General features: G+C 38.2%; 1 protein-coding gene across 1 annotated transcript; it reads left to right on the top strand.

Moving 5' to 3' along the window:
- Nucleotides 1-19742: 19742 nt before the first annotated feature.
- atp1b1b (ATPase Na+/K+ transporting subunit beta 1b) lies at nucleotides 19743-27408 on the top strand. Its single transcript, XM_062414396.1, has 6 exons — nucleotides 19743-19881; nucleotides 23114-23242; nucleotides 24245-24400; nucleotides 24717-24901; nucleotides 25620-25703; nucleotides 25821-27408. The coding sequence occupies exons 1-6, from the start codon at nucleotides 19791-19793 to the stop codon at nucleotides 26079-26081; spliced, it is 906 nt and encodes a 301-aa protein (XP_062270380.1). The 5' UTR covers nucleotides 19743-19790; the 3' UTR covers nucleotides 26082-27408.
- The last annotated feature ends 460 nt before the right edge of the window (nucleotides 27409-27868 follow it).

The raw sequence follows: 27868 nt of genomic DNA, 5'->3' as shown, positions 1-27868 counted from the left end.
CAGTAAATCCATTTATTAACAATCATAACTGCAGACCTTAATTGTTTTAAGTAATGACCAATGCAATATAACTACAGACCAACGATTTAGAACATGTGAAACAATAACCCTTTATACCGACTTATAACCATTTATATCTGTGGACATCACAATTTATCAGAAAGCATGAAACATTGAACCCTTCATTAATGATTGATCAAAGTTTTGGAATGGTCAGTCTGGCTCAACTTTAAACATCCTGATGGTCCTCTGGGTTAGGGTTAGGGTTAGGGTCATTTGTTCAGGGACTTACACAAAGCCTGCCCAGTGTGAATCCATCTCAGCATATTGTTGTGTAATACTAGACCAGTACTATTACAAATGTTTTATTTTATTGCACTGAAACATTCAATTTGCTATTTTGCCTTTTTGTCTCCTAGATTCACCTAAAAGAAGATTTAGTAATACGTTCTTGGCTGTTGTAAATAGAAGATAATTGCTTAATCGTCACAGTCACTGATAAGGCATTAGTCCTGAAGTTATACATTATTATGGATCAATAATAAAGCGTAATGTTCCACACATATAGTAAATTATCTTTAAAGTATCACCTTGCACTTCCTCAGGAGCTCTATATTTTACTGATCTGATCTAAATTTTTATATAATACCTTGATAAGGACACTTTATGACTGTACCGAGGAAATTCTATGTTCTCTCAAAAATCATTAAGCTCTCAGAGTACACACACTACACAGTATTTTCAGATGTATCCACTGCAAAATGTTTGCAAAATAGGCAGTAGCACATTTTAGTCCAAAATATCTTTGCAAATCTAATGAGTTCATGCTGACTTGGCATTCAGCAAGTACAGCAATGTGCCCTGCTTCTAGGTTACATGCAGTACAATTTGGCAATCACTAGGTGGCGGACACACTACCCCTGCAGGTATTGCTTCAAATGCTGACGCTGAAAAACATCCTTTACTGAACCTCATCCATCAAGTCAGGATGGAGGTCACATTCACTTTCAGGTGTGATTCCCTAACTGACAGTTTCATCCAATATTCAATGGTGATAATACTAAAACTGTAGCCATGAAAATAAAAAGCCATATTTCCCAGTATCGTAGAGATTTGGAGGCATTAGGGCACAGAGCTCTATAAATCTGAACCCTGAGCTGTTTCAATGTGATCATTATGTACATGATGAAGACAAGGGTTGTCTTAAAAATCTTAACCCTATTACCTTGAAACCTTTCAAATAAGCCGACTACATTACAAACCAAGTTAAGGAACAGTGAGATTAACCTGCTAGTTCTTTGAGGCAAAGAGGAGCTGCTGGGCCTGTGTTCCTCCTGCTCTCTGTGCAGTGTACACAGGGTTTCTGTGCTAGAAAACTTCCTGGCTCCAGCTTTGCTTTGTGGTAACTATATATTCAACATGTAAGTACAGAAATGAAAAAGACCCACCTTACGGTCTTAGTATCAGTGGACACTTTTCATTTATGCTGTGTTTTCCTACATATCATTTCCAGTTAGGCTACATTAATGCAAACCAGTTGAGACACAATAAACCTGGAAGCTTCAATCCCTTGAGTTCTAGGCCCCATGGCCAGTTGGTAATAAAGTGCTGGGTAAACAGGTGGACATTATTTGACAATGTTTTCATGTGAAAGAGGAGAGATTATGTTCTGGTTGCAGGCCTTTGCAAAAGAAAAAAACACCAAAATGTCTGTACGCATGGGTCAGAGTTATAGGCCTACAGCTGTACACATTCTCAAAGATACAATAATGAATAGCTGGAGAAACCCTTTAATGGTAAATGTACAAAACCATGGAGTCACCTATGTTTTGTAAAACACATAGAACACATCAGGTTTTAAGTGGAGGGTGCAATGAGTTCATCATGACACGTCTGAATATGGGATACAATGCTGCAAACTCATTCTCTGCTCATGCAGCAGGAGCTGAAAGAATGTCCCAATCAGCATTTTTCACAGTCAGAGAATAGCAGCAGAACATAAAAACAGGAGAGAAGAGAGCAAATGAAAATGAGGATGGGCTAATCGTTTAATCCCCTCTCCCACAGAAGGATGTGAAGCTTCACTGGGTATGACGGTACTTTTCCGTCACTGGTGACATCTAGAGGACACAGACTGCTTCTAAAGCGCCCACTGCAATCTGATAGGCCTACTCTCTCTTTTTCTGTGTGTGTGCCTAGGTTCTGTCTTGTATGTGGAAATATTATGTTGCTGCTAATAACACTTTTCATGCTGGTAAAAAGAGCAGTGCTTATGAATGTGTGTGCATGTGTTTGTGTGTGCGTGTGTTTGTGTGTGCGTGTGTGTGTGTGTGTGTGCGTGTGTGTGTGTGTGTGTGTGTGTGTGTGTGAGCCTGCAAGATCTTTTTTCCCGTGATTATTATTACAGTGCAGCGTGTTACTGACACTGCCTGAGAAGCTGAAGACAGAGGTAAAAAAGATGAATTTCCTTTGTCATTTTCTGTCTTTTTTAAACAATTTGCCCAAACAGCACATCTCTGCTGTGTCCTATGAATGCTGTAATGTGTAACTACTTACAAATAAGCCTCATTGTGTCTGGCCAGTGAAGAGATTCACATTACAGTCTACCTGTCAGATGCTATCCTATAGTATGCAAAGAATATAAGCATGGCTCAGACACCTAAGTTGAAGGTGAGCACTTGAAGGACACTACACTTGCCGCAGTCCTTATTTCCTGGTTCAGCGCTCAGGTGATCTACGGAGGGCGGGGATTACTGCAGCTCCTCTCATGGGATGGCCTTGCAGAGGAAAACTGCAATATACTCTAGAGAAGTTGTGGCAACATGACTGATGTCCCCTACTTCTATGTCAAACCTCCAGAGGTCAGTGTGGCCCATCAGCCTGCGTCCCACATGAATGGGGCAGGGCCAGGATCACTTGAGCCAGTCAGGAGATGGTGCACATGTAGTAGTGAGGATGTAGTGTGCAAATATATAGAGGAAGTAGTAGTAAGGAGGGGGCTGGACACATGGGCAGGAAGAGGAAGGTGGGAAGAGCTGCAAGGCTCTGCAAGGACAAGGTGATTTTTCTGCAGGACAGGTTAATGAGTGGAACCTATTGTTCACCACTGAACAAAGTCCACACCCTGCTGCTGTGTCAAAGGATATATATGTATCATATATTTATACAAAGAAAGGGAGCTATTTCTTATCAGTACAAAAGTAGTCAGATGAAACACTAAATACGTCAATGAGTAATAGTTTGTTACATATTTTACTACTGGAATTTCATACCTCAAGATGTGATTGGCTGGCAGGCACTCTAATAAGTGACAGACACTTAATATCGCTACATGTACTGTATCTGTATTTGTGCTACATGACCAAAAGGGTCCTTAACGTCAACACTTAAGTATTAAATGTGATAATTAAATGTGTAATTTCAAAACTATAGGCAAATGACAAATAAAAAGATTGTTTTTGATGGACTATTCTTTAATCATTGAAAATATCATATATTTTAATTGATTGAGTTTTTGAAGACCTGCTAACACTCCACGTAATTGATTATCATAAATGGATCCCTAAATGGAAGTTGTTTTATGTTTGTCTGATATTACCAAAGTTACCAGTCTATGAAACACAATCTACACCTTACATAAAATTTGAACCCATCTGTCACTGCAACCTTGCAACCCACAAACCAATTCAATGGGCGTGTGCACAGCTGCTCTCTGGTGGCCCAGTTAATTTAGCTGTTCTCAAAATGTCAGAGCAGGATGGCTTCCCACCTAAAAAATCCAATTATTCCTGCAAATTTAAGAAGAGTAACACAGTAAATAACAACAAACACACAAACACTTAAGCAAATGGTTAGACACACTTATTAATTTTATTTTCATGGGATTGTAAATTTTAATAAAAATTGATCAGGTGATAATTTGAGGTTTATGTTTTGTCACATAGCTAAAACCCAGAATCTTTACAGTACACACATCAACATCTGGACAAATATGAAGAAAACACATTTTTGTTTGACCTTTTAAAAATACATTAAAAAATCTTTGCTTTCCTACATTTTTAACAGGATTTGTGTTTTTTTGTCTTTTCATGGGATTTATTCAATGAAAAGTACCAGTACACTGAATCAGAGCTCACTTTTCTTTAATTTGAGCAACAATTTGACCAACCATACAGTAGGTCTTTCTCCGGAAAAGGAACAGTTGAGGAAGACCTCTGTGACAGAAACCTCTGAGAAAGACCTGTAGTTGGCCTGTAGTTGGTTAAAATATTGCAAACAAATAAAGAAAAGGGAGTTTTGATTCAGTATGCCACTACTTCTTGTATCTACTTTTATTTATATTGTAGTGCTTAGCATAAGGACGCAGGTTGTATCCCCTTGGTTCAGTCCATACACAAACAGATATGTAAAAAGGTGTGTGTGTGGAATGTATCGAGGTTATTTCTTGGTGAACAACAGCCTGTGTGCAGTGACTGTGTCCATGTGATACTTATGTGTACCTTTTATACTTGTAACCTAGCAACAACAGTTTTGTATTGCTTGCATTTATATTCTGCTAATATTGAGCTGAAATAAAATTCCAGACCTGCCTCTAAAAACTCATTTTAGTTTTCTTGGCTGAATCATTTGGAATCACAAAGGAAATCATCACTACTATGACTCCATGTTTGCAGAAGATTGTATGTGGAAATGGTCTGTTCCTGGTAATAACACTTTTCATGCTGATAAAAAGAGCAGTGTGTGTGTGTGTGTGTGTGTGTGTGTGTGTGTGTGTGTGTGTGTGTGTGTGTGTGTGTGTGTGTGTGTGTGTGTGTGTGTGTGTGTGTGTGTGTGTGTATTTCAATGAAACTTAATGTTTTTTAATATATGTTTTTAACAGACATCAATATATCAAAAATCTCCTGTGTGTGTTCATGATCAAGACTTTTCAGCGGTCAGTACTCCCTTTTGTCTTATCAAAAGAGCGCCCCACACACATCAGTGTAATCACCATGGTTAGGACTTGATTGTGATTGTGGAGGAGCTTTGTCATGTCTGAGAAAATAATCCTGATGATATCATAGAGTTGTCGTCTTGGCTTGGAGCTTGGGCTTGGAGACTAAACATTTTTCTGACAAAGCATGCATTATTAACTTTAGGCATGGAGTGCTATTGAGTTGCATTATGGGAAATGCAGGATTCAAAGTTTCAGGAATATTGTGTTTAGGAGGGAATAAAGGAGTAGTCAAGATATTATGCCCTTGTCTGCTTCAGTGTCAAGCATAACGCTAAATCACTGGAATACCCCTTTAAATGCACAATAAGTGATGACTGCTATGTAGCACAGGAGACATGTGAGAGACGAAGGGTGAAGGGCAGGGTGGAAGGGGATTGTCCTTCTTTAAGAGCAAACCTTGTTGACACTATGTGCAACTGAGCTGCGATCTGTATCGATGAGTCTGTTGTCGTCACAATAGAGGCTGATGACGTCCACCCTGCTACTGTGATTCATCTACAACTCTGAATGTTGGTTAAACAGATAAAGCTCAGATATGTTTCATAATCACAGGTGCAGGAACTATTTCAGGCTGATTTCTTGATACATTTTAATAAATGAAGCATGTTTTTCTTTGTAATAAAAAGTATGTTGTTTATATGGGTACTGGAGGAGTGTGAGTGAGCAGGATCACTGCTATCTGATTTACAACATAATATCCCCTTATAAATCTAATCAAGTCTGTTAATGGTTGTGTGTTTTATATTGCTGCAGGTAAAGGCAGCTGTGACAGGGTGTGTTGTGTTACTTTCACCTTGTACTTCAAGGACATAATGGCTTCACTGTGTCCTTTGTCCCTCCAGTTTAGCCAAATAGCCTGTTCTACCTTTCAACAGGTGTTAATATGAAGTCACTTGTTCCTCCATGGGACTTTAGGTCTGCTACAGGCAGACTGAATTACTCTGCTTTAACTGCATAGGACATGGTAAATGTTGTATTGGTTATACTACCTTTACCATTAAAGGGCATCTTTACTGATTTCCTTTTTTTTATTTTTTTATTATATCATTTATCAGACTGTTTAGAGGTATCCATTTATCATCATTCTTTTCAGTAAACTCTCTGAAACTAAACTAGATTTCCTATGAAAACTCCATAAACATGCCTCTGCCATGTTCATGCCTTTGTCACTGGAATCTTGGAATACATTTTCACCAAGATATCAACCAAGCCAGAATGAAACGCATTCATGGTATCAGGTAAAACTGAACCTCAGAGTATGGACAGGGTTCATGAATTTTGAGACACTGTATGGACTAACTACTGCTAAAACCACAATTATCTGACTCTAGGTAAGACTACAAACAAGTAGATTTCCCAAAATGCTGAAGTAAACGTTTCCTCTTTGCACCAGCATTTGAGCTTCCTTTCAGACCAGCTGTGGTGTGGGCCTTTAATTCTAAGTATACACCTATTATCTGACTCTGTAGTGCAATATTTTCCCCAGTTCAAAGAGCTGGAGTCTAATTCTGTAGATCAGGTTATCTATCTGGCTCAAATATTAACCATCACATGAATTATTGGAAGGAATGAGTAGTAAACTTTGTACTGGTGGGAGCTAAGTATAGGTGTGATGTAGATTAATTTGTAACCAGCACAATGTTTTGCAAGAGCGTATATTTCACCAGAGCATCAGGAGAGTGGCAAGTCAGTATGTAAGATCTGCATCTAACAGGTTTGGGGCATGGTAACAACTCAAACAAGAGGGAAAAACTATGAAAATTTAATAGGGTGGGTATTTGTTACACATTGGACACTAGCAGCTGACCATATGCACCTTCTGCCTTAGATGGTATTGGCACAAGCAGAAGCTACTTGATGAAAGACAACTAGCTAAAAACATTATATAAGGAAATAAAACTTTATTGTAGTATATATTACATCAGCAAAATCACTTCCACTGCGTCATCACACACTGTTTATTCCCACTGTTACATACATTTCCCTGCAATTATTCCTCTATATCCCATTTAATTAATTTTCAATGTGAAAATATGAATATTGATGACTGCAAAGGAGCCGATGAAATCTAAGCGGCCCTATCTAGTTCCCACCTTCCCTCTGACGTAACATCATGTCCTGCCCTCAAGGGGATTAGGTAACAGAATCCTACACAGAAAAACATTTACCTGACTGAGTATATCAGCGACACAAATGCAGGATATTCAGTAATATAGAATGTTTTAATGAAAGAGTTCACACACTTGAAATAGCTCATATTAGATTTTTGGTGTCAGGTCAGATTCAGCTCTGTGCATGTTTTATAATATTCCTATGTTAATTTCCAAGAGTGGAAAATTTATTAAATCATCTATAAGTACTTGCTGTACTCAATACCATGTGTAACATCTGTCATATTGCTAACCTCTTTCGTACTCTGTTATTTCATTCTGTCAATACTATTAAGACAGAAGAAAGGTAACACACAGAGAAGCCTGGTGTATATTTTTTGTAGTAAATTCATTAAAAAAGAATTAGTCATTTCCTTAAACAGTTGATCACTGTTGATTTTAGCAAATGTTTTGAACAATGGAGCTCTATGCCACAAAGGAATAAGACATGGCTTTGACAATATAGTAGCGATCAATTTCTTTTATGAGATTTGTTGTCAATCAGGAAAATAAAGTACATCATCAAACATATGTTTTAATAGGCAAGCCAGATTCAGGATTTAGGCAACATAAGTGTCACCACTTTGGTGAAAGCATCATGTTATTTTTTGTTTGTTTGTTTGCTTTTTGTCACCCTTCTAGTAGCAGTCATCAAATCAGCCCGGCCATCCAACACTATGGTCACAGCAAGTAAAGATGTAGTATATTCTTATAAACTTTTATTTCAGTTGGAGACACTTTTCATACTGTGCTATTGAATAATATTGTGTTTGATGATGCTAATGATGTCTAACTAAATCTGTTCAGTTAATAATACATTCATGTTCACACTAGGTCAGTCCATATCATCTTTACTAAATACCATAATAATGAGTTAACTTGACAAAAACATTAGATGTTCGTTGTTGTAGTTTAAATGTACATAAAGCTACTGTTGTAAAAGTACAACAGATTTATTTCTCATTGTGTTAATTTACTCATGATTTGTGAGGTTCCAGCAGTTGGGAGCCTGGTTGAAAAAGTTAAATGTAACCACACATTCCTTTCACAACTCTACACATTAACCAGTGTCTTTGAGAGAGGACATTTAAACTTTCCATAATGATCCTCTGTCAATTATTGACCTCTTTGGCATTATGGCGTGGCCTTGGCTTGTGACTTACAAATGGACTTCAGACATTCAGACAGGGAAATTTGAAGAGAAGCACAGAGTGGTTAGAAAGAGCTTAACGATCAACATGTATGTCTTCAACAAAGTGTAGAACAATATTATTGTTTTTTAAATGCTGTTCTTGTGTATACCCTTTACCCACAGTCTGAACTCACACAAATCTACTTCTAACTGACAGAAGTTTGACCTCTCTACTCAAACCATTACAATCCCTCCCCCCTCTGATACATGCACACATTGGAACTTTGCACTAAGGAACAGAGGTGGGAGTAAGTAATTGTTTTACGGGGTGCAAGTAAGCCAAATCCCATAACAAGACAGGAGTAATCATCCACTCTAGCCAGGACTAACTACTTTAACCATCTTTTGGCTACCTCTTTTTAGCTTAGTGTCTTAGCACTAACTAACATAACATTTGCTAATTAGCACAAGAAACAGCTGAGGCTATTGGGAAAGTCATTAGGTTTTCAGGTATTTGATCACAAACCAAAGTATTGGAGAAACTTAAAGTTTGACCTGATGATGGTGCTTGGGGAAAAATCAGGGGAAGTCATTAGGGTTCATCCTCTGGGAAGTGTCTGTACACAATGCCATAGCAATCCATCCTGTATTTTTCATTAAAAAATATAATAATAACCTAAGCCCAAAGGTCCAGTTGCTAACATTAGAGCTTTCAACCTATCTCCTTACCAGTTGATCTTGTGGCCAGCCTTGGACTGGTGTTACTTAGCTGCATATGTTGCCTGCTTCTAGTGTTCTTTCAGTCTGTTCCCCAAGACTGGTGCAGTCTCCCTGATGTAATGTTCTCCACAGCTGCTGCACTTAATGTCATACATCACTCTCGTCGTCTTTTCAGGGACTGTCTTGTCCTTTGGATGAATCAACAGGGACTTGAAGTTTTTATAAGATTTGTAATAAGTGATGATAAGTGCCTTAAAGATTCTGGTGGATGTTTAGAGTCCTGACACATACAGTAAGCCCACTGGGGTGATCTCTTAGACCCTGCAGTGTTGTTTTTGTCCATTGTAGTGCCACTTTGGAATGATGTCTTAAAAATTAATCTCTTCTAACCATTGGCTAAGAGGGTGTTGTAAACATGGTGCACTTATTTATATTTATCTCCCTCTTTGGAATGAGGGTTCTCACCACTAATTCTCTGTGTTGTAGATTAAAGTTGGAGTTGGAGTTGAGGTACTGGTCAGTGTGAGTGAATGATGGTGGTTTTGGTACTGTCATATTCTGTACATAAGTGTGCAGAAATGGTAATTTTCCATCCTCTTCCTTCTCCCAGGAGGACTTGATGTGTGTGTAAATTGATGCTGTTGATGCATAAAATATTGTTTCCAAAGGTCAAGAATGAACATTGATCCACATATCCTATATTTGTCATTTCAGTTTGGACCAAAGTCCAAACTGAAGTCACTCACTTTTTCAATGAGTGACTTTAGGATTCTGAATCTGAAAACTTATTGGATATTAGTTATTGCTTTTAAACACTGCATCCTGATTGGATGTGTCACTGGATCAGCCAACAATGTTTTTAGCTAGATCTTCTTTTTCTTTCTTTTTTTAACACACATGCTGTTATGATGACTTAGATTGCAAATGATTCAGGTAAGATAAAGACAACACACAGTTGTTAGTTATCAAAGATATTGTATTGAAGTGGACAATTTTGGAATATATTTGGAATATTTTGCCCACTGCTATTCATGTAAAATGGAATAATGTAGTTTGTAAATCTAAATATTTTTTATTTGGTCAATTCATGTTTTATATTTGTTTTTTATTCTTACTTTGGGTTGCAGTCCACTGTATACATTTACGCCTTCTTCACCTCGACTGTCACATGTTTTTCACTCCTGATGTTGGTTTTTATTGTGATTTTTTAGCTGATGTAAGTGTGCATGATAAAATTAATTATTAAGATAAAATGTAATCTCAAATCATATTACTGTGATTACTGTTTTTTCTATTAGCCAAGATTAAAATAATCCTATTCAGTATTGTGTGTGGATCCAAAGCATTAGAGATATATATAGGTGGCTCGGGCCGTTTACTCAGACTTTATGGTTAACATACATCTCAGAATGCAATTGACACATGAGGATTTAAAGATATTTACTTTATGAAGTAGAATATATTTAATGGAGCAAAGGCGTATAGGTTCTACTCTATGTTTTTTTGCTGAAGTTAAAATTAACTGCTGTATCAGATTATTACAGCCCAGGCCAAAAAAGACATACATTATTGTGTTGAAAAGTGCTTTAGATCATAACCCTTATTTTAACGGCACAGATGACTGTATTTTCAACATATAACTGCTTTTATTGGATCCCCTGGACAAACTTCTTGGCAAAACCTCACAAAATAAGATCCTTTTATAACATTACAATGTTATGCACAAATTTACAAGTGAGGTGCAGTGCCACTTCATGGTGATGTGTATACATCTGCCTAACCCAGATTTGTCTATAGTGTGTGTATCCAAACCCTGATATTGCTTATTCCCCTATATCATAGAGCTACTTGAATGTGAACAATGTAGTTTATTTTTGACTCAATCCCACATACTCAGTCTTGCTGCCAGAAATACTCATTAGAGGACCAAATGTGAATTAATTCACTGCTGAAAATAGTCCCCAACCAATGCATAATTTCCCCTTGTTTGGGAAATGTTTGATTAAACTAGGGAATTCAGAAAGTATTGAGAGACAGACTAACACATTGTTGATTTTAGGCTTTTAATGGGATGGGTTGGCCATAAGAAAAATAAATACTAACACCAAACTGAGCCCGTACTTTCTAAAAGAAAGGTGCTCTGTAATATACGTGTTAAAATGACATCTATTCCTCTTCCTCTTTAGCTTGTGTTTGCTGAAAACAAACCATTGCCCATGAATCCAGTTCTGTCCCTGAGCTGTACACCAACGCTGTATTGCCATGCACTAATATCCTGCAACATAATGTACTATGGCATTCCTCTTCATGTTTCACCTATAAACAGCTGCACAGTACAGTCTGCCATCAGAGCACACAGTTTGGTCAAGGTCAATGTCTTCGGACACTGATAGAGGCAGAAATTACTGTCTGAAAGTTTGAAACATGATCTTGCTCTGTTCTGTATAATCTATTCAAGTGAACAATTACTGCTGAATATGTTTTGTAAAATTAAAGATATAAGATGTAACAATGGTTTTCTTAGGGTATTCAACAATTGATTGGCAGGGCAGTTGTTCAATGCTAACAAAATCATCCACTGTACAATGACTACATACACATGTTTACTAACTAGCAAGTGCAAGTATAACTTTTTTTAGTGTAATGATATGATTGAGAAGTTCAGTATCATGTTGAAGCTTTTCCGAAAACACTGTGGAGTAGGCTACACAAGAAATGGAACAGGATTTCAGCTCTCTGGTGTTATAAAATTACCAGTCAAATGTCACTGAGCTTGAGCTCTGGCAGATAGAGATGGATGCACTACATAACCATCTTAAGACACATTTTGCCTGACATTAAAGTCTTCACAAACACTTATAAGGCTGTGTTAGTCATGTGAATGTTAAAGTACTGTATTGACAATATAATAAATGTATTTGTATTGCACTTTACATTTCAAGTGCTAATATATATATAATATATAACATATAACATGATATGCTTTAAATGTATGTTTCATGTGCCTTGAATGATGGATATATTGTAGCTTTTAGCAAAATCTGATGGTATCACTTGAATGACTTTGTTGATGTGTTGGAAACTGGTAATTTTATGGTAATATGGTAGTATGACAAGGAACACAGCAAGATACATCAGATTGATAATATTTCTTAACTAGCGTCTGAAGTATTCCTTTTACACCTTAATAATTCATACTATGATACAAACAAGACATTTGAAATATAAAACTAATGAAGTGTCATTCTGGCATGCTACTCAAGCTACGTTAGTAATGTGTTTTGTAAGCAACAGCAATCAGGGCACAAAGACATTGGTAATCTCTTTCAATTGCCTGTGAAACTAAAAGGAAGACTAATGGTATAATCCACAGTGCTTAAATTAATTACTAATTACCCTTGTCGACCCTGCCGATTCCAGTGTATGTGGGCTTTTTAGGGATGGTAATGTTGGTATTTCACTGCTCCACCACTTTGGTCCAGACTGAAATAGCTCAACTACTGGATGCAATTTAGTACAGACATTCATGATCCCCGGAGGATGAATTCGACTAACATGGCAATTCCCTGACTTTTCATCTAGTGCCGCTGCAAGGTTTACATTTGTGGTTTTGAATTAAATGTGTCAGCAAGTATTGCCATGAAATTTGGTTTGTACTCCCCCTTAAGATGAATTGTTGTGTTTTTCGTGATATCCTGAGCTTTCTTATACCATCAGATTTCCACATGCTCTGCAAAACATTGGTATATTCTATATATCTATTGGCACTATTGGCACATCTACTATCTCTGGTTTGTTTGTGGTTTGAATTATGTTTGGTTACAGTTCTCATACCAGCAACATTTCACATGGTTAAATTAAACCCAGACAAATATTGTTGGTTGCGGCCTGTTCATCAATCAATCAATCAATCAATCAATCAATCAATCAATCAATCAATCAATCAATCAATCAATCAATCAATTCAACTTTATTTGTAAAGCACTTTTCATATATCATAATGTAACACAAAGTGCTTTACATAGTCAAAACAAACAAAAAAAATCATTAAAAATGGGAACTAAGGAAACACTATCATAACTCTCAAGAATCTGCAATGAGGAAACACCAGTAGTAGGATAAAAATGTAAGATTAAATAGAAAGGTAATAAAAGATTAATAAAAAAATATATATTTAAAAAACATATATAAAAGGAAAGAATAAAATAGAGTCATTATAGAATAAAGTGGGTAAAATGGGAAATGTTAGGAGTAAAAGTAATGAAGTAAAACCAGAAATAAAAAGTTGGTAATAAAGAAGAAAACAATAAAATAGAATTAACAGTATAGTCCAAGTAGTAAAACAGGCTAAAATAGAAAATAAAAGACAGATTTTTAAATAAATAAAATATAACTGAAAGACAGATTAAAAAGGTTGGTCTAAATGGTGGTGTTGCTTAGTGAAATTACAGTTACCGGGCGGATAAAAGCAAACATTTTTGTATGATGTTTTTTAAGGGTCTATTTTGTCATTTTAGCCTAGGAGCCCTAATAAAATAACTTTGTAACATGTCCTGTATCTTCCAAGATGAGCACTGTATTAACCACATATTCTACTACTATATAATAGCCCTGAATCGCTCTACCTAAGCAAGAAATAATCTGTAGGAGACCCAGGGGTCTGCAAGGGACATCTCCAGGGTTCAGCATTGTCTTTCTGGCAAATGATACATAGAGCCATGTTCTAGCCTCACAAACTGAAGTCATGCAAGCATAATAGAACAAACTAATCAAGAAAATATGACCTACAAAAAAACCTGTACTGCATTTTAACTCTTGCCTAGTGTCAAACACAAATATAATTTAATATGATGATACAGCCTACAGCCTTTAAAACAGCCTAATGCAAAAAGTATGATCAAGTTATGAATCCAGTAGTTAGGTATTTGAACAACCTAAAGTTGAAGTCAAAAAACAAAAAGGAAGACAGAGATCTCTTGAAATTAATTAACTTTTTGGTCCTTTCTTATAATGCCACCTGTATTGTGCAGGACTTATTGAAGTTATTCCAGATACTTCCAGGAGGTCTTTGACCCCTATTTTACACGTATCATTTGGAAGACATACTGGCCTGAGCACAAATTAAAATCAAATTAAGCTGATTCAGTGGCTTTAAAAGAACATAACCATCAGAGTTCTTCTTAAGAAAAAAAAAATGGATGTGGATATTGATTTTTGTGCTCTGCACAGAGATTTTCAAGATCTCACTTGGGCTCCTAGGCTAAAATCATTCAGGAGTTCCTAAGGGAGCTTCATGTCAGATTGTACGCTTTTATCCGCTCGGTAACGGTAACTCCAAATAGGTACATTAAGCAACACCACTATAAGTTTGCACTGATAACTCACAACGCAAATGTGTATGAATTTCACCATCAGTCAAATGTTCAAGGGATAATTCCCTCCATATCTGTTATCCACTACTGTTTTTCATGTATGTATTCCGTGAGATGGTTTGGTGGTTAGCACTGTTGCCTCACAGCAAGAAGGTCTTGGGTTGGATACCCTGCTGGGGCAGGGCCATTCTGTGTGGAGTTTGTATTTTCTCCCTGTACTTGCATGGGTTTCCTCCAGGTGCTCCGGTTTCCTCCCAGTGTAAAAAAAATAAAAATAAAAATAAAAATGTGATGGTGGTTAATTCTCCTGTCAGTGCCCGTGACGAAGGCACTAACATAGATGTGGAGTTGGCGCTGTACAATGGCTCCTAGTACTTAGGATGGGTTAAATGCAGAAACTGAATTTCTCTTTACAAGTGTATGTGTGACAAATAAAGTCCCTTTACATCGCTGTATTCATTTACATTCATTTATGGTTGCCAATGTTTTATATGGTAAACTATGTGAGAATGTTTCTACTTGGAAGATAGTAAAATTGAATAACTTAATTAACTACCTGTATTCAGGAGAGGCATTGGATTAACCTGCAGAATGGTACAGCCCAGATTGACTCTGGTGGAAGGGTCTATTTAAGCAGTTGCTTTTTGGCAACTTTTTTAGCTATTTCGTTAATTAGATCAGTTTTGTTCAGTTAACTGTTTAATTTTTAATTTATTTTTTGGTGTCAGTTGTTTTTGTAAATAAACCACCTATTACGGAACAAGATTTTGTGTGTCTGCCTCCTACCAAATACCTAGCCACTCTGGTCAGGCTTTACCACAAACCACAATACAGTCAAACTGTCACAACTTGTTAGTCTTTTTCTAGAAATGAGTGAAAGAGCAGGTAATTTCACAAAAAATATGAAACATAATTGTGGAAGATTTTGGAAACAAGTTGATTTTTACTGAAAACATGCTGAAATAGTGTCATTGATTTGTTTTTTTCCCCATAATAGAGGGCACTTCACTGACTTCATGATGTCATCAACTTCAACTGACTCTAAATATGTTACAAACTGAGGGCCAGAGAGGGGGTCAGAGTGTGTAATGAAAGACCCTATTGAGTTGCATTATGGGAGGAGTGGGATCAAGTGTTCTCTGAAGTACCATTTTAGAAAAAAGATACAATGACTCAATGGAAGACTACATTACTGTTTAATGTAACAATGCAGTGTGCTTGTTTGCTGTCAGAAAAAGATTAATCACATGCACCCCTAACCCAAGTAAGTACATTACCAAACATGTCTTTTGAGGGTACCACATGAATTCTTAGATATGGGTTAAATCATTAAAAAACTGGTATGATTTTTAAAAGTCCTCTCTCACAGGCAATTTCAGACTTCAAGGAGGGAGACATAGAGTTCTGGCACTGAGGTATATATGAATAGTTGGTATACTTCACGCAGGATGTTTATGAGGGAACAGCTACAACCCATTTTCATCTGTGTTACACACCCACATCATGTGTACAACTAAAGACCAACGTAGGTGAAAATGGTGAGTTAGATGTAGTAATATGTAAATGGTGGCATGCAACCTGTGCAGGCCTCAAACATGAAGACTTACTTTCACCTTGAGTGTACCCTCCCCCACATACCCCTACACAGTACCTGTTTATTGTGTACACAAGCTGACAAAAGGTGACAGTTGTCTGGGCGTGGTCCACGCAAAATGAACTAAAACTTATTATATGAAAAATGGCAGGCTTCATCTCACTGGCTGTGTGATTCCAGTTTGATGGTTACCTGTGTAAGAGCTCCTACATATAAACAGAGGAAATGAGCATTGTTGTTGTGCAAATTATGTGCAGTTTAGAAAAGGACACGTGTACAATAACAGCAATCATTGGAACTTGTCTCATCATGTGTGGAGCAGAAGACAGGTGGATCTTACCATACTGGCTGGCAGAAAGTTACAGTCATGAGAAAGAACTTAATGTCAGTGTGGCTTTAAATAAAGTCTTTTTTATTTTATATGTCATTTTAAGTGTTACTATTATAGTAATCTCAACTAACATTCTATAATGAGCAGGTTAACTATGAAGTCTCAATTGATCATTAGCTACTGATTGACAAATATGTAAATACCTAAAACTATTTTACATTAGTAAAATATATTTTGAGACATGTGTTACCACATGGATTTAATTTATGAATACATATTTTTTAATTTATGCCTGTCATTTGCACTTAAAAATTCCTTCCTTCAATATCCATTCACAGAAATGTGGTTAAAAGACAAGTCTGGCAATCCTAACCTATCCAGCAAATAGTGTCTGAATTCTGGTTTGATTGGTTCGTACTAAAAATTAAAATCTTTAAAAACAGGTCAAAAATATATTCTTAAAAAAAAAAAAAACTAAAACAGCTGGTATTAGCAAATGATCCTCAAACTGGATGAAATAGTGTTGAGACTCATTTCACTGTGGATGAATCCACATTTGGTACACTGCGGATAATTTCTGGCAGCAGGAAAGTGTGTATGTGGGATTAGGTCAAAATAATACAGTGAACATGTCACCCAGAGCAGTGGTGTGGCTTTGAATAAACACATGATACATCTGTTTATATAATCAATTCATTGTTTGTTCTGCACGTGTGATTAATCCATGACAAGAAAAATATACGTTATTACCAGATTTACCCTTTATATCCAGGGTATGTTTGAAAAAAAATTAACCTTTAAAAGCCTACTGTCATAAAAAGGGGTGAGCAATGATAATAATTTAGATGTGCCAATTTTCCTCAAAAATAAGGACTTCTCTGAACACATATGAAAACTGATGGAAATAGTTGTTTGTGGAATTCCTGTTGTCTCACCTCTGCATAAAGTTGACTTGTCTCTTGGGTTTTAGGTTTCAAAAGGTTTACAAAATTTGGCAGATGAAGCCCTCCCACTTGTGTTAGATGATCCAGCAACCACTTAGTTTGATAAAATGATAAGAAGATAAGACTTGATTGTGACCAGGGGGCCTTGGCTTTCATGATAGAGTCACAAAGATGGGACATTTGACTCCTCTTGTCCTTGAGATGATATTCTAAGGTCAAAACCCCCATGTGCATAGTGATGTGCCTGACCAATCACACCTACGCACGCATGTTTACATTTAAACAAATGTACACAGCTCAAGAAACTTCGATGGCAGCACATTGCTGAGCGATTTCACACATGTATGCATGAGCACACAAATTACACACAGCTCACACAGCCAGATAATAATGTGAAGTTGAATGATCTATACATGTCTATGTAGTCAGTATGTGTGTGTGAAATTAAATTCAGTCATTTGTTGTGGCACGGTCCTGTACCTCAAGGTAATGCAATGTAAATTAAAAGCCTTTTATTTGGAGCTCATATAGAAAATTGGGTCATCATGTGGGCCCTGGCACTAGCATTAGAAATGGCCTTTAGAGAGGCTTAGAGGTTATAGAAGGTTATAGAAGACAGGATATATATACAGGTTTCAACTATGTGTATACTTAGTAATGCTGCGTAACTAGAGCTTATTATCACTGTGGTGTAGGGGGGTAGATGTGGGGAGAGGTTCACTGCATACAACAACACAGGACACCCACCAAGTTGTGCTGGAAACAGATACGATTATGAGTTAAATGAAGTCCATGCTGTTAGTGTAGGGGATGAAATGATTGCATTGTTTGTGTCAAAATGACTGTTTAGAGGAGCCAGCTTCATTCAGAATTGTAGGTTGGTGCACTATAATCTGCCATCCTGTGTGTGTATCTAGTTGTAATTGTTGGCATGCAGTGACTAAACCTGAACAGTCATGCTGAATTACAAGTCTTTAGCTACACATGAAGATCCATTCGAACTGGAAAAGAGAAACCTACCACCCAGTTTCTACCACTGTGACACTGAAGTTCAATGTTAGATATAATGTATACAGTAGTGTTATTATAAAGTTGAAACCTCCCTGCTTCATTTCAGGGAACTGTCCCGGAAAAAATTGACAGACATCAGAATATAATTTAGAATAGATCTTTATTGTCATTGCAAGTATACAACGAAACTCTGTTTGAGCAGTTCAATACAGCATAAAAAAATAAAATAAGATATAAGATCAGGTTCCACAGGAAATGTTTTACTGGCTTATTGCCCCCTTGTGCCCTGTGACTTTTAAAAACCCAAGAGATCAATCAATCTTTATTTATATAGTGCCAAATCACAACAAAAGTAATCTCAAGGCACTTTACACATGGAGCAGGTCTAGACCACACTGTTTAATTTAAAGAGACCCAACATTCCCACATGAGCAAGTACTTGGCGACAGTGACAAGAAAAAATCCCTTTTAACGGGAAGAAACCTCAAGCAGAACCAGGCTCAAAGTGGGCAGCCATCTGCCTTGACCGGTTGGGGTTGAGAGGAGGGGGGGTTGGGTGGGGGTGGGGGGGTAAAGAGGAGAGAGAGAACGGATAGGAGAGAGACACATTGAAAATCAGCAAGGATGTATGTCCTGGATGGTGTCATTGTACTTATCTGCACTCAGTATTCATGTCAAGAGGCTGATAGGTCACTGCAATACTCCTATACCCACAGGTGCTGTTGGGGGATCGGGGATGAGGGATGGAGGTGTGGTGGCTCAATGGGAGTGGGGGAGTAAATGATTCTGGAGGCTCTGGGCTGTATAAATATTTACTGTGTGAGAGGGTGTTGAGTATTTTTGTCAGGGGGCCACAATTTCTAACTCCTGACTGACACACCAGATCCTTTAGATGTTATCAAATTGACCTATATCAGGTTAGATCAAGGCTGGATTATGAACTGGGCAAAGAAAGCAATTGTTCCAGACACCCCTCCAGACACCCCTCGGATTCATTTGTACATTTGTGTTGCCAATGCAGTTAATATGGTCTTGGGATTGATAGGTAGGTGGGTATGTAGGTAGATAGATGTATGTACATACACTATGTATATATGGATTATACACAACATATTTTGAGACAATTTAGAATACTGTTGATTATTTTAAAACTCTGGAGGTCAAGGGAGGACAGAGGTCTGGGCTCTTCCACAGTACCTGAGGACAATTAATAACTTTCTACCTACACAGACATATCTGCAAAGCTCAGCCCAGATACAGTATAGTGTTTAATGTCTTGTCTCTATAGGCAGTCTGTCAATCTTCCTGACGTCAGAGCAATGCATGGCTTGTCCTCTCTGTAATTGGCCCGTACTGTTCCGCCCTCCTGCAAGGTAACTTGTGGAGAGTTTCGGGCGGAGTCGACGAGAAACGGTTTATATTGGGCAGCATTCCTGCAGACCGAGCTGGGCGACTCTGCGATTGCTCAGGGTTTAATTACCTCACAGAGGAGAGCGCTGAATCACGTCTAACGGAGCAGCTTTACCGGGACTAAATCAAAATGCCTGCAAATAAAGAGGATGGCGGATGGAAGAAGCTTTTGTGGGATTCGGAGAAAGGAGAGGTGCTCGGTCGCACTGGAGGCAGCTGGTGTGAGTATTGGTCGTTTTCGTAGTAAAATGGTGATATGGTCAGCGTGCGCTCACGGTCGTATGAGAGCGCGCCGGTTCCTCGTGTTTCTTACCACCTGTTTGATTTGACTGCTGCATCCAGGAGCAAGCCGGCACGACTCAATATTGCGTCATTTCAAATATTAAATTGACCAAGTTTGACTCAATTTCTGTGGCCCCAACGTGGAATCTGAATCAAAAAATGTACAGCTTTCCACGAGAGTTGGGTTTAGTTTAAAAAATACCTTTGGGACGGTAAAACAAGGTCAGGCTGTGTGTGTTTGTTGATTCCAGTGACGGAATGCTAAATTATTGTTGTGCATTTCAGAGAGCGCAGACGCAGCGGTGCAGTGCAGGCAGCGAAAAGTGAGCAAAAGATTGGTCCTTAGATTTGGCCACATTGGCAGATGTGTGGAAAACGTCAAGTTGTAGTTTTTTTTAGCAGTTTATGAATGGGTACTCAAAGGGTTAAAAATGCATCATAGTCCAAGGTGAGTCAAGGTGATATGGCCTGCTCGGAAATGGAGAGAGGACTATCGATCCGTGTCGGGTTCCTGTGATCAGATGTCACTGTAATCTAACGAACAATACAACTGATTAACTTGTTCGACCTTTCCTCTCTTGTTTCTCGAGCAGCGGCTGTGCGCATGTCCTTGTGCCTCCTCTCAATGTCACACAGCTCTACAGTCTTGTTTAGACTCCAACACCTGGGTCGAAATACTGTTGCAGTAACATGATGTCTGCTGAGCTTAGGTCAGTGCTAAGGACACTGACAGAGAGCCCGGCTGCTGCAGGAGCTCCAGCGGAGTGAGGCTGATGTGTGCAGCTCAGGGGCTCATACTTGTCCTTCTGAGGTCATCTGAAAATGCTGATGCATTTGGGAGGTGTGCCATGCGCAGTACTGTGTTGAAGGTTGTGATGAAAGGACATCTGGGCTAACGGGGAACACATAACAAATGAGTTAAAACCACAAGAAAATCAGTTTTTTCCTAATTTCTATAGTTTTACTTGCCAGAATACCATGAGTGGATTTAAATTGTCCTTATGCTGTGGCTCATCTCCAGCTGAGATAAACTGCTCAATATCTAGGAATGTGAAGTCTACAATCACCAGAGGACACAAGCGTTAATCGTATGTCTTTGCATCTAACAAGCTCATTTATTTATGGTTTCAGGCTGTTGTGACCTTTTGACATTGCTACATGCAGCAAAAAGGACAGACATGATGAATGTATAGCTTTTTAGCTGCAAGGTTGATGCTAGACACGCTTTATATATTGCTTTGGGGTTCAGGTAATGGATTTTTAATGCTTGGTTACCTTTTTAATTCTACAATGCCTTCATGCTAGAAATTGATTACAGTTACGACCATACCGTGCCACCATGAATAATTACTAATTTGCACTGGCTTGACAGTTGAATTCCTGTAAATCTGTAAAGACAATAGTTGCCACTGTTGTATTTCATATATGAATGCTGGCTTTGTAGTTTCTGATGTCCTGTTAGCATTTGTGTCTCAGACATCCATAGAGCTGGATTGGCTGCAGGAAAAGCTGTTGAACAGACTTGAGGTGACATGGATGTCTTTTGTACTCAATAACATATTTTGTTAAAATGTAATTTTTGGTATTTATACCAGTATCAAAGGTTTGATCCATTAAAAGGCTGATGAATTAAATGTCCTTGGAGTCCATTTTGTGACATTGAACATGGATGTAATTAGGCCTTTATGACTGTTCTGGTTAACAGAAAAAGACAAGGAAAAATGCATGACTACAAACAAGTCGTTTATAGCATAAACGATATATATTAGGTATAAACCCACCAAAATGTCATATTTAGTAAAGGCTTCATTTGCGGCTGTTCTAACCTTGAAGATAGGTCTGTCAGCTTTACACACTTGAACAATGCAATTTCCCTCATTTGTCACTCCAGCTCTGTCGTTGTACATGAGGTCATGAGTCAGTGAACAATGTTTTTTTTTTCTGTAACAAATTCTGGATCGGATTCAGATCTGGACTGACTTGTTATTCCGTGGAAGCGGTTCTTGTGAAGCTTTGGCGTCATGCTTGGGTTAATACTGCAGGAGTACTTATTTCCTCCCAGGATTCATCCATGCATTATTCTGCCTTCTTTTGTCCCCTCCACCTCACGGAGCAATATTCCCATAGCATGATGCTGCCACCAGCATGCATCGCCCTGTGGATGGTGTGTTTCCCCTGATATGTGATATTTAGCATAGATGGATCAAAGCTCTAGCCTAATGGACAAAATTTAATATTTATGTAATATTTAATAATTTTATGGCCTCATGAGAATATAAAATGTTCGGTTACTTTCTCATACTTTCCTTCTGGCAAAAACTACCCATAATGTTGTGAGGTTTTCCTCCTTAGCAGTTGCTTTCTGCTGTTGCCACATAGCTCTGATGGTGAAGCACATGTGGAAGAGTACTTGTCTTACCTATCAGCCATGGAGTCCTCAAGCTCCTGTAGAGTGTCCACAGTCCTCTTTGGTGACCTCCCTAGTGCTGTACTTGCACAGACACTGGACTAAATGCGTATTTACTGTAGAATCAGCTGTCACACCTTAATTACAAACAGGTAATCTGCAACATTTTATGTTATTTTTGATAATATTTGTTTTCATTTGACATAAAGGATTGTCAGCAGTGTAAAAAATCTTAATGGCATCTGCTGTGATTTAATGTTTTACAACACAAAAAAAAAAAGAAGATAAAAGTCCAATGTGCTGACTGCGTTTTTATAGACGCTGTGTCACGTAACAGTTTTATGCCTCAGTCTTGCCCAACAGTAATGTTGGTCTTGTGAAGTTGGCCTGTTACTGTATGAATGTCTCCATCTTTGTTCTGTTGCAGAATCATTTTGACAGCTCCTGACACTGAAAACAAATGATCTACGCAGTGTACACTGTAGAGATTATATTAATGATGTTATTGCTTATCTACTTTTTAGTAGAATTGTATTTCATGGTATAATGATCACGTTGTCTTTATTGTTCTAATTATATCAAGTAAGTGAGACCAAAAAAGAACAAAGTGTTTGTACAGAGGAGTTTTGTTTGTTGCTATTCTCAACAGTGGAATCCACTTCATAGCATTTAAATGTCAATTAATTTTTGCATTTCAGCCATATGGCCCAGACTTGACCTTCCATCTCTGTTCAGCTGTAATGACCCTTTCTTTCTTTCTGCAGTCAAAATTATAGGATTCTACATCATTTTCTATGGTTGCCTGGCTGGGATCTTCATCGGCACCATCCAAGCCCTGCTGCTTACCCTCAGCAACTACAAGCCCACCTGGCAGGACAGAGTCGCACCCCCTGGTAAGAACTTTCACCCACTCCTGTCAGAATGCTGCATGTACATCTTCCTCTGAGTCTAAAGGTCAACCGTAGACACTCTGAACACAACAAAGACACTGATGAGTAATAGTCAAATAAATTATACAAATGTAGAAGTAGTAGTAGTAATAATAATATACCTTGTAATATACCTTAGTGCTTATTCTGTGGGTCTGTAGGGTCTGTGGGTCTGTAGCTGCCTTATCAGTTGCCTTGTTGACATGAGTCAGATTGTTTTGCATCACAGGCTTAGGATGGAGACATGTTTAAACTACTGTGGTGAAGCGACTTTATTATTATGTATGATTACATGTGTGACGGTGAGTTCCAAACAAGGCCTGTGGTGGAATGTTATACCTGTCTTTGGAAACAAACATACAATGTCAAAAAGTCATATTATGGCATACGATAAAAACAATTCAGCCATTACTCTACTATTAGAAAATGCAGACAAAAACCACATATAACCCTGGTTTCTTTTTTTTTTTAGTACGTGGTTGCTCCACCAATGCACCTGTCAAGTGTGTTCAGTTCAGAGATGCTTTAGGTCCAGATCATTATCGGCCAGGCTGTATTTTAGACATATATAATAATTGATATTAAAGGAATCATCTGAATCTGCACCCATTTGCAAAAAAGGCGTATTTCCTGCATTGAACATAGTGTTCCTGAATGTGTCGTAACTTTGAGACTCAAATGTCCCATTTTCAGTCTTTGGAAGTGTGTAATTCCTCTTCTCCTATTCAAGTTGTATTTATGACCATTTAAACTATTTTCTTCTTTTATTTCTTTTGACTGTATGCAGTTTTCACATCATTAATGATGATGATGAAGATGATCAAAGGCACTAAAATGTAAAACATGAGACTTGACAGGTAGGCAGTTGACACAGCTGCTCAGCAGGTGTGCTGAACTGTAACTGGACAGAGACCATGAATAATGAAGCATCACTGTTGATAACAAGTGACTGAACTGTCACTGCAGGCCTTTCACACACCCCACGAGTAGAGAAAGGGGAAGTGTCCTTCAACCTCAACGACATTGAGACCTTCCTGCCTTACACCAGAGCCTTGAAAGATTTCCTGACCATGTATGATGATGAAAACCAGCGGGACCAGATGAAATATGAGGACTGTGGAGGTAGGTTTCACTCTGATATTCCATTGGCTCTTCCTTCCTTTTGAAAGTTAAAGAGCTGAACAGCTGCTTCCAAATGGCGACAAGACTTCAACACTTCGCTGAAGTTGTATGATGCTACACAGAGTAAAACAATTAGCATTGTCGTAATGTTGCAAACATTTTGGCTGAGCTTGAATCTAAACCTGATATTAAAAGAATGCAATATAATGGACATAAGAACACTGGCCTACTGGCAAACATCACTGGTAACAAAGCTTCTATATGTGGCAGGTTTCAGACCTGACCCGCATTAACACACACTTCCCTCCCTTTCCAGAGGAACCTGCTGAGTACAAGAACAGGGGTGACTTGGAGAGCGATGTGGGCATCAGGAAGGCCTGCCGTTTCTCCAGGAACCTGTTGGGATCTTGCTCTGGCCTCACTGACCGCGAATTTGGTTTCAAGGACGGCAAACCCTGCATAATTGTAAAGCTCAACAGGATTGTCAACTTCTATCCAAGGGTAATTTATCATTATAGCATATCATGTGTTTTCCTGTTGCTTTGGTTTCTTTTCACACAGAAAGAAAATTCAAGCAAACCAAAATGCATCACTACAAGCCATGTGCGAATGTTCCCTCCGTTCTTTGTTGGATGTGTCTGGAGTGGAGCAAGATCATAAACACAGGAAGAAGGTCCCCTTGCCAAATGCAATGTACTTAGTTGTACTAGTCCAAGTCGGATCTCGATTCATTCTCTACTAGTTTTTAGCAACTGTTAGTTTCACTCATACACATCCCAGCCTGAAAAGCACATCTGGGCATGGGAGCCATTTAGCTCAAAAATAGAGGGAAGGGTCTTTTTAAAGGGCTCGCGTGTATGATTTAGTGGCATCAAGCGGTGAGGTTGTATAGCCCTCCCCTCACCCTCCCCTTCCATGGCCCTCTCTTGAGCCAATATTTGGTTTGTCTGTTCTGACCTATTGTAGATGGCGTTACAACACGGTGGCCTCAATTGAAGGCGACCCATGTAGATATGAAGGGCTCTTTCTTGGCTAACAAAAAACAATGGTTCTTATTTTCGTGAGATTATACAAAAATTAAAACATTTTGAGTATTATATTCCATTTCTGCCCCAAGTCCGTTCCACTAGATGCCACTAAATTCTACACACTGCATGTTTAAGGATTTGTGTTTAAATAAAGAGCCCGGTCCACCTCTTAACTTATCTTCTTTGTTCAGCCTCCTACCTCTAATGAAAGTATCCCTGAAGAGGCTCAACCCAAGGTGCAGCCCAATGTGATCCCCATCTTCTGCAGTAGCAAGGTACACGTTCTTTCAGTTTGGCACTCATAACAAAAATATTCTGCGTATATCAAACAACTGCTCAGATTTAAAAGTGAGTTTCATACTTGATACATTTGTCTCTCTACATTTGTGTAGAAAGAGGAGGATGCTGGTAAGATTGGTGAGATTAAGTACTTCGGCCTCGGTGGCGGCTTCCCCCTGCAGTACTACCCATACTATGGCAAGCTGCTCCACCCTCAGTACTTGCAGCCGCTGGTGGCGCTGCAATTTACCAACCTGACCCTGAACACTGAACTGCGCATCGAATGCAAAGTGTTTGGCGACAACATCGACTACAGTGAGAAGGACCGCTACCAGGGACGCTTTGACCTCAAGATCCAGGTTAACAGTTTATGACCATCATCAGGACTGTAGCACTTTTCCTGACCGGCCCTCCCCCGCTCTGCCCTCTTTGTCCTTAACAAAAAAACCAATATAATGTAGGCGATAAGTGAGGGGGTAGGCTTTAGCGGTTAAGTCAATCACAACTAGTCTTGAATGAATGAATAAATTAAACAAAAAACCTGATAGAGGACAGATCTGTCTGCTTTCATCACTAGCTTCTACACTTCTGTCTAGCGTTAGAATGTAATTTAGAGGAAAAGTAGCAATGGGCTTAATAATAATATTTATTCTGCTGTAAATGAGACTTTTCCACAAGCCATGGGACATTGTTCATTGATGACTGTAAAGTGTAATTCCATTTCGTGTGCAAGCTCTGTTGTCCCCTCTGCATATCGCTGCCTTGTGTGGTTGCAGTATATATTTTTGGAGTGAGCAGTAGTTGAAAAACCTGGTCCTTCCAAACCATGCTGTTCCTCATTTTCCAAGCTTTAGCAGTTGTAGGTGCATGTGTGTTGAGCATAAACACACACTCAGACTCACTGATTTGAAATAGTTTGACATAGTTACACTCTTCTGATCGGTGTAATAAAAAGGCTGCACTCCAGGGAACTTCTTTCCTCTTTTTTTTTGTCTTTTACATCTGATCATGGGAGACTTTACTTTTCCAGTTTTCTTTTTGTGCTTTGTTAAATCACTTAAATGTGTGAAGGGGTTTTATTACTTGGTTTCATGCCTTTTACTTTTGATTTTGCCTTGAATGTAGAGCTGTGCGTCCGGCCTGTTAGACACTTTGACCTTGTGTAAGGGGAACGGTGCTAACTCTTAAGTTTTTGTTTTTGTTTTTTTTGTTGGATTCATCACAGCATTGTGGTGTAACTCTCTGAATGTTTTTGCCATTAAACATGGTGGAAGAATTTTATATTTATGCAGTTGTACGTTTTCTTTGCAGAATATTGTAATGTATAAATGCAATACCAAAGTGACAAGCTGAAGAGAGTCTTTATCAGAAGCAATGCAGTACTTGTTTTTAGGATCTTATCATGTTAAGTGCTAAAGTCAATGTCTTGCCTTGGCAACCTTTTAATGGTTAACTTGATTTGTGTTTTGGCCATGAACGTAGTTAGGTTTAGAGTTAACCGGTAACAGGCAGTTGAATTCCACAATGACTTGATCTTCATGCATTTAAAAAAAAAAAAGATGAGTTCTCAGAGAGCTCAGTGGCTTTAGATAATTAATGATGTTGGCAATATTCCTTAGGATTTCATGTTGATGTAAAACACTCAACTTGAACTTAAACATACGTCAACCCACAATAAGTTCATCCACCGTTGTCATTTAATCAAAGATATAAACAAATAAAATCATAATGTACCTTTCCCTTGTGTTTTCTTTGTCTTTCATATTGTGAAATTTCACCATAACACACCTGAACTACAGTATGTATTATAAAATGTGTTTATCAAAGGCCATGCATGGATCATAGGCTGTGTCTGAAACCACTCACTATTTACTGTATAGTGCACTATAGTTACTGTCTGCAATTGTATTGAAGTGTAAATATATGCTCTACAAATTCAGTAGTTGGTGTATTTAGATCCTTTACTGAGGTAAAAGTACCAGTACAGCAATGTAAGAATACTCCATTACAAGTAAAAGTCCTGCATGAAAAATCATAATACAGTAAAAGTATTATGAGCTTGATGTAGTTAAAGTATTACAGTAAAAGTAGTGGTTTGGTCCATCTGACTGATATATTATTATATATGACATCATTAGATTATTAATACTGAAGCATCAGT

Source organism: Scomber scombrus, chromosome 24 (genome assembly GCF_963691925.1).
Source record: "Scomber scombrus chromosome 24, fScoSco1.1, whole genome shotgun sequence".
In the NCBI taxonomy this organism is placed as follows: domain Eukaryota; kingdom Metazoa; phylum Chordata; class Actinopteri; order Scombriformes; family Scombridae; genus Scomber; species Scomber scombrus.
This window is presented reverse-complemented; position numbering and strand designations above follow the sequence as displayed.

Excerpts from the sequence above, each read along its gene's own strand:
- atp1b1b (XM_062414396.1), top strand. The coding sequence starts at position 19,791 with ATGCCTGCAAATAAAGAGGATGGCGGATGGAAGAAGCTTTTGTGGGAT. Across the intron at positions 23,243-24,244 it reads GGACAGAGTCGCACCCCCTG|GCCTTTCACACACCCCACGA; the intron begins GTAAGAACTTTC and ends CTGTCACTGCAG. Across the intron at positions 24,401-24,716 it reads GAAATATGAGGACTGTGGAG|AGGAACCTGCTGAGTACAAG; the intron begins GTAGGTTTCACT and ends CTCCCTTTCCAG.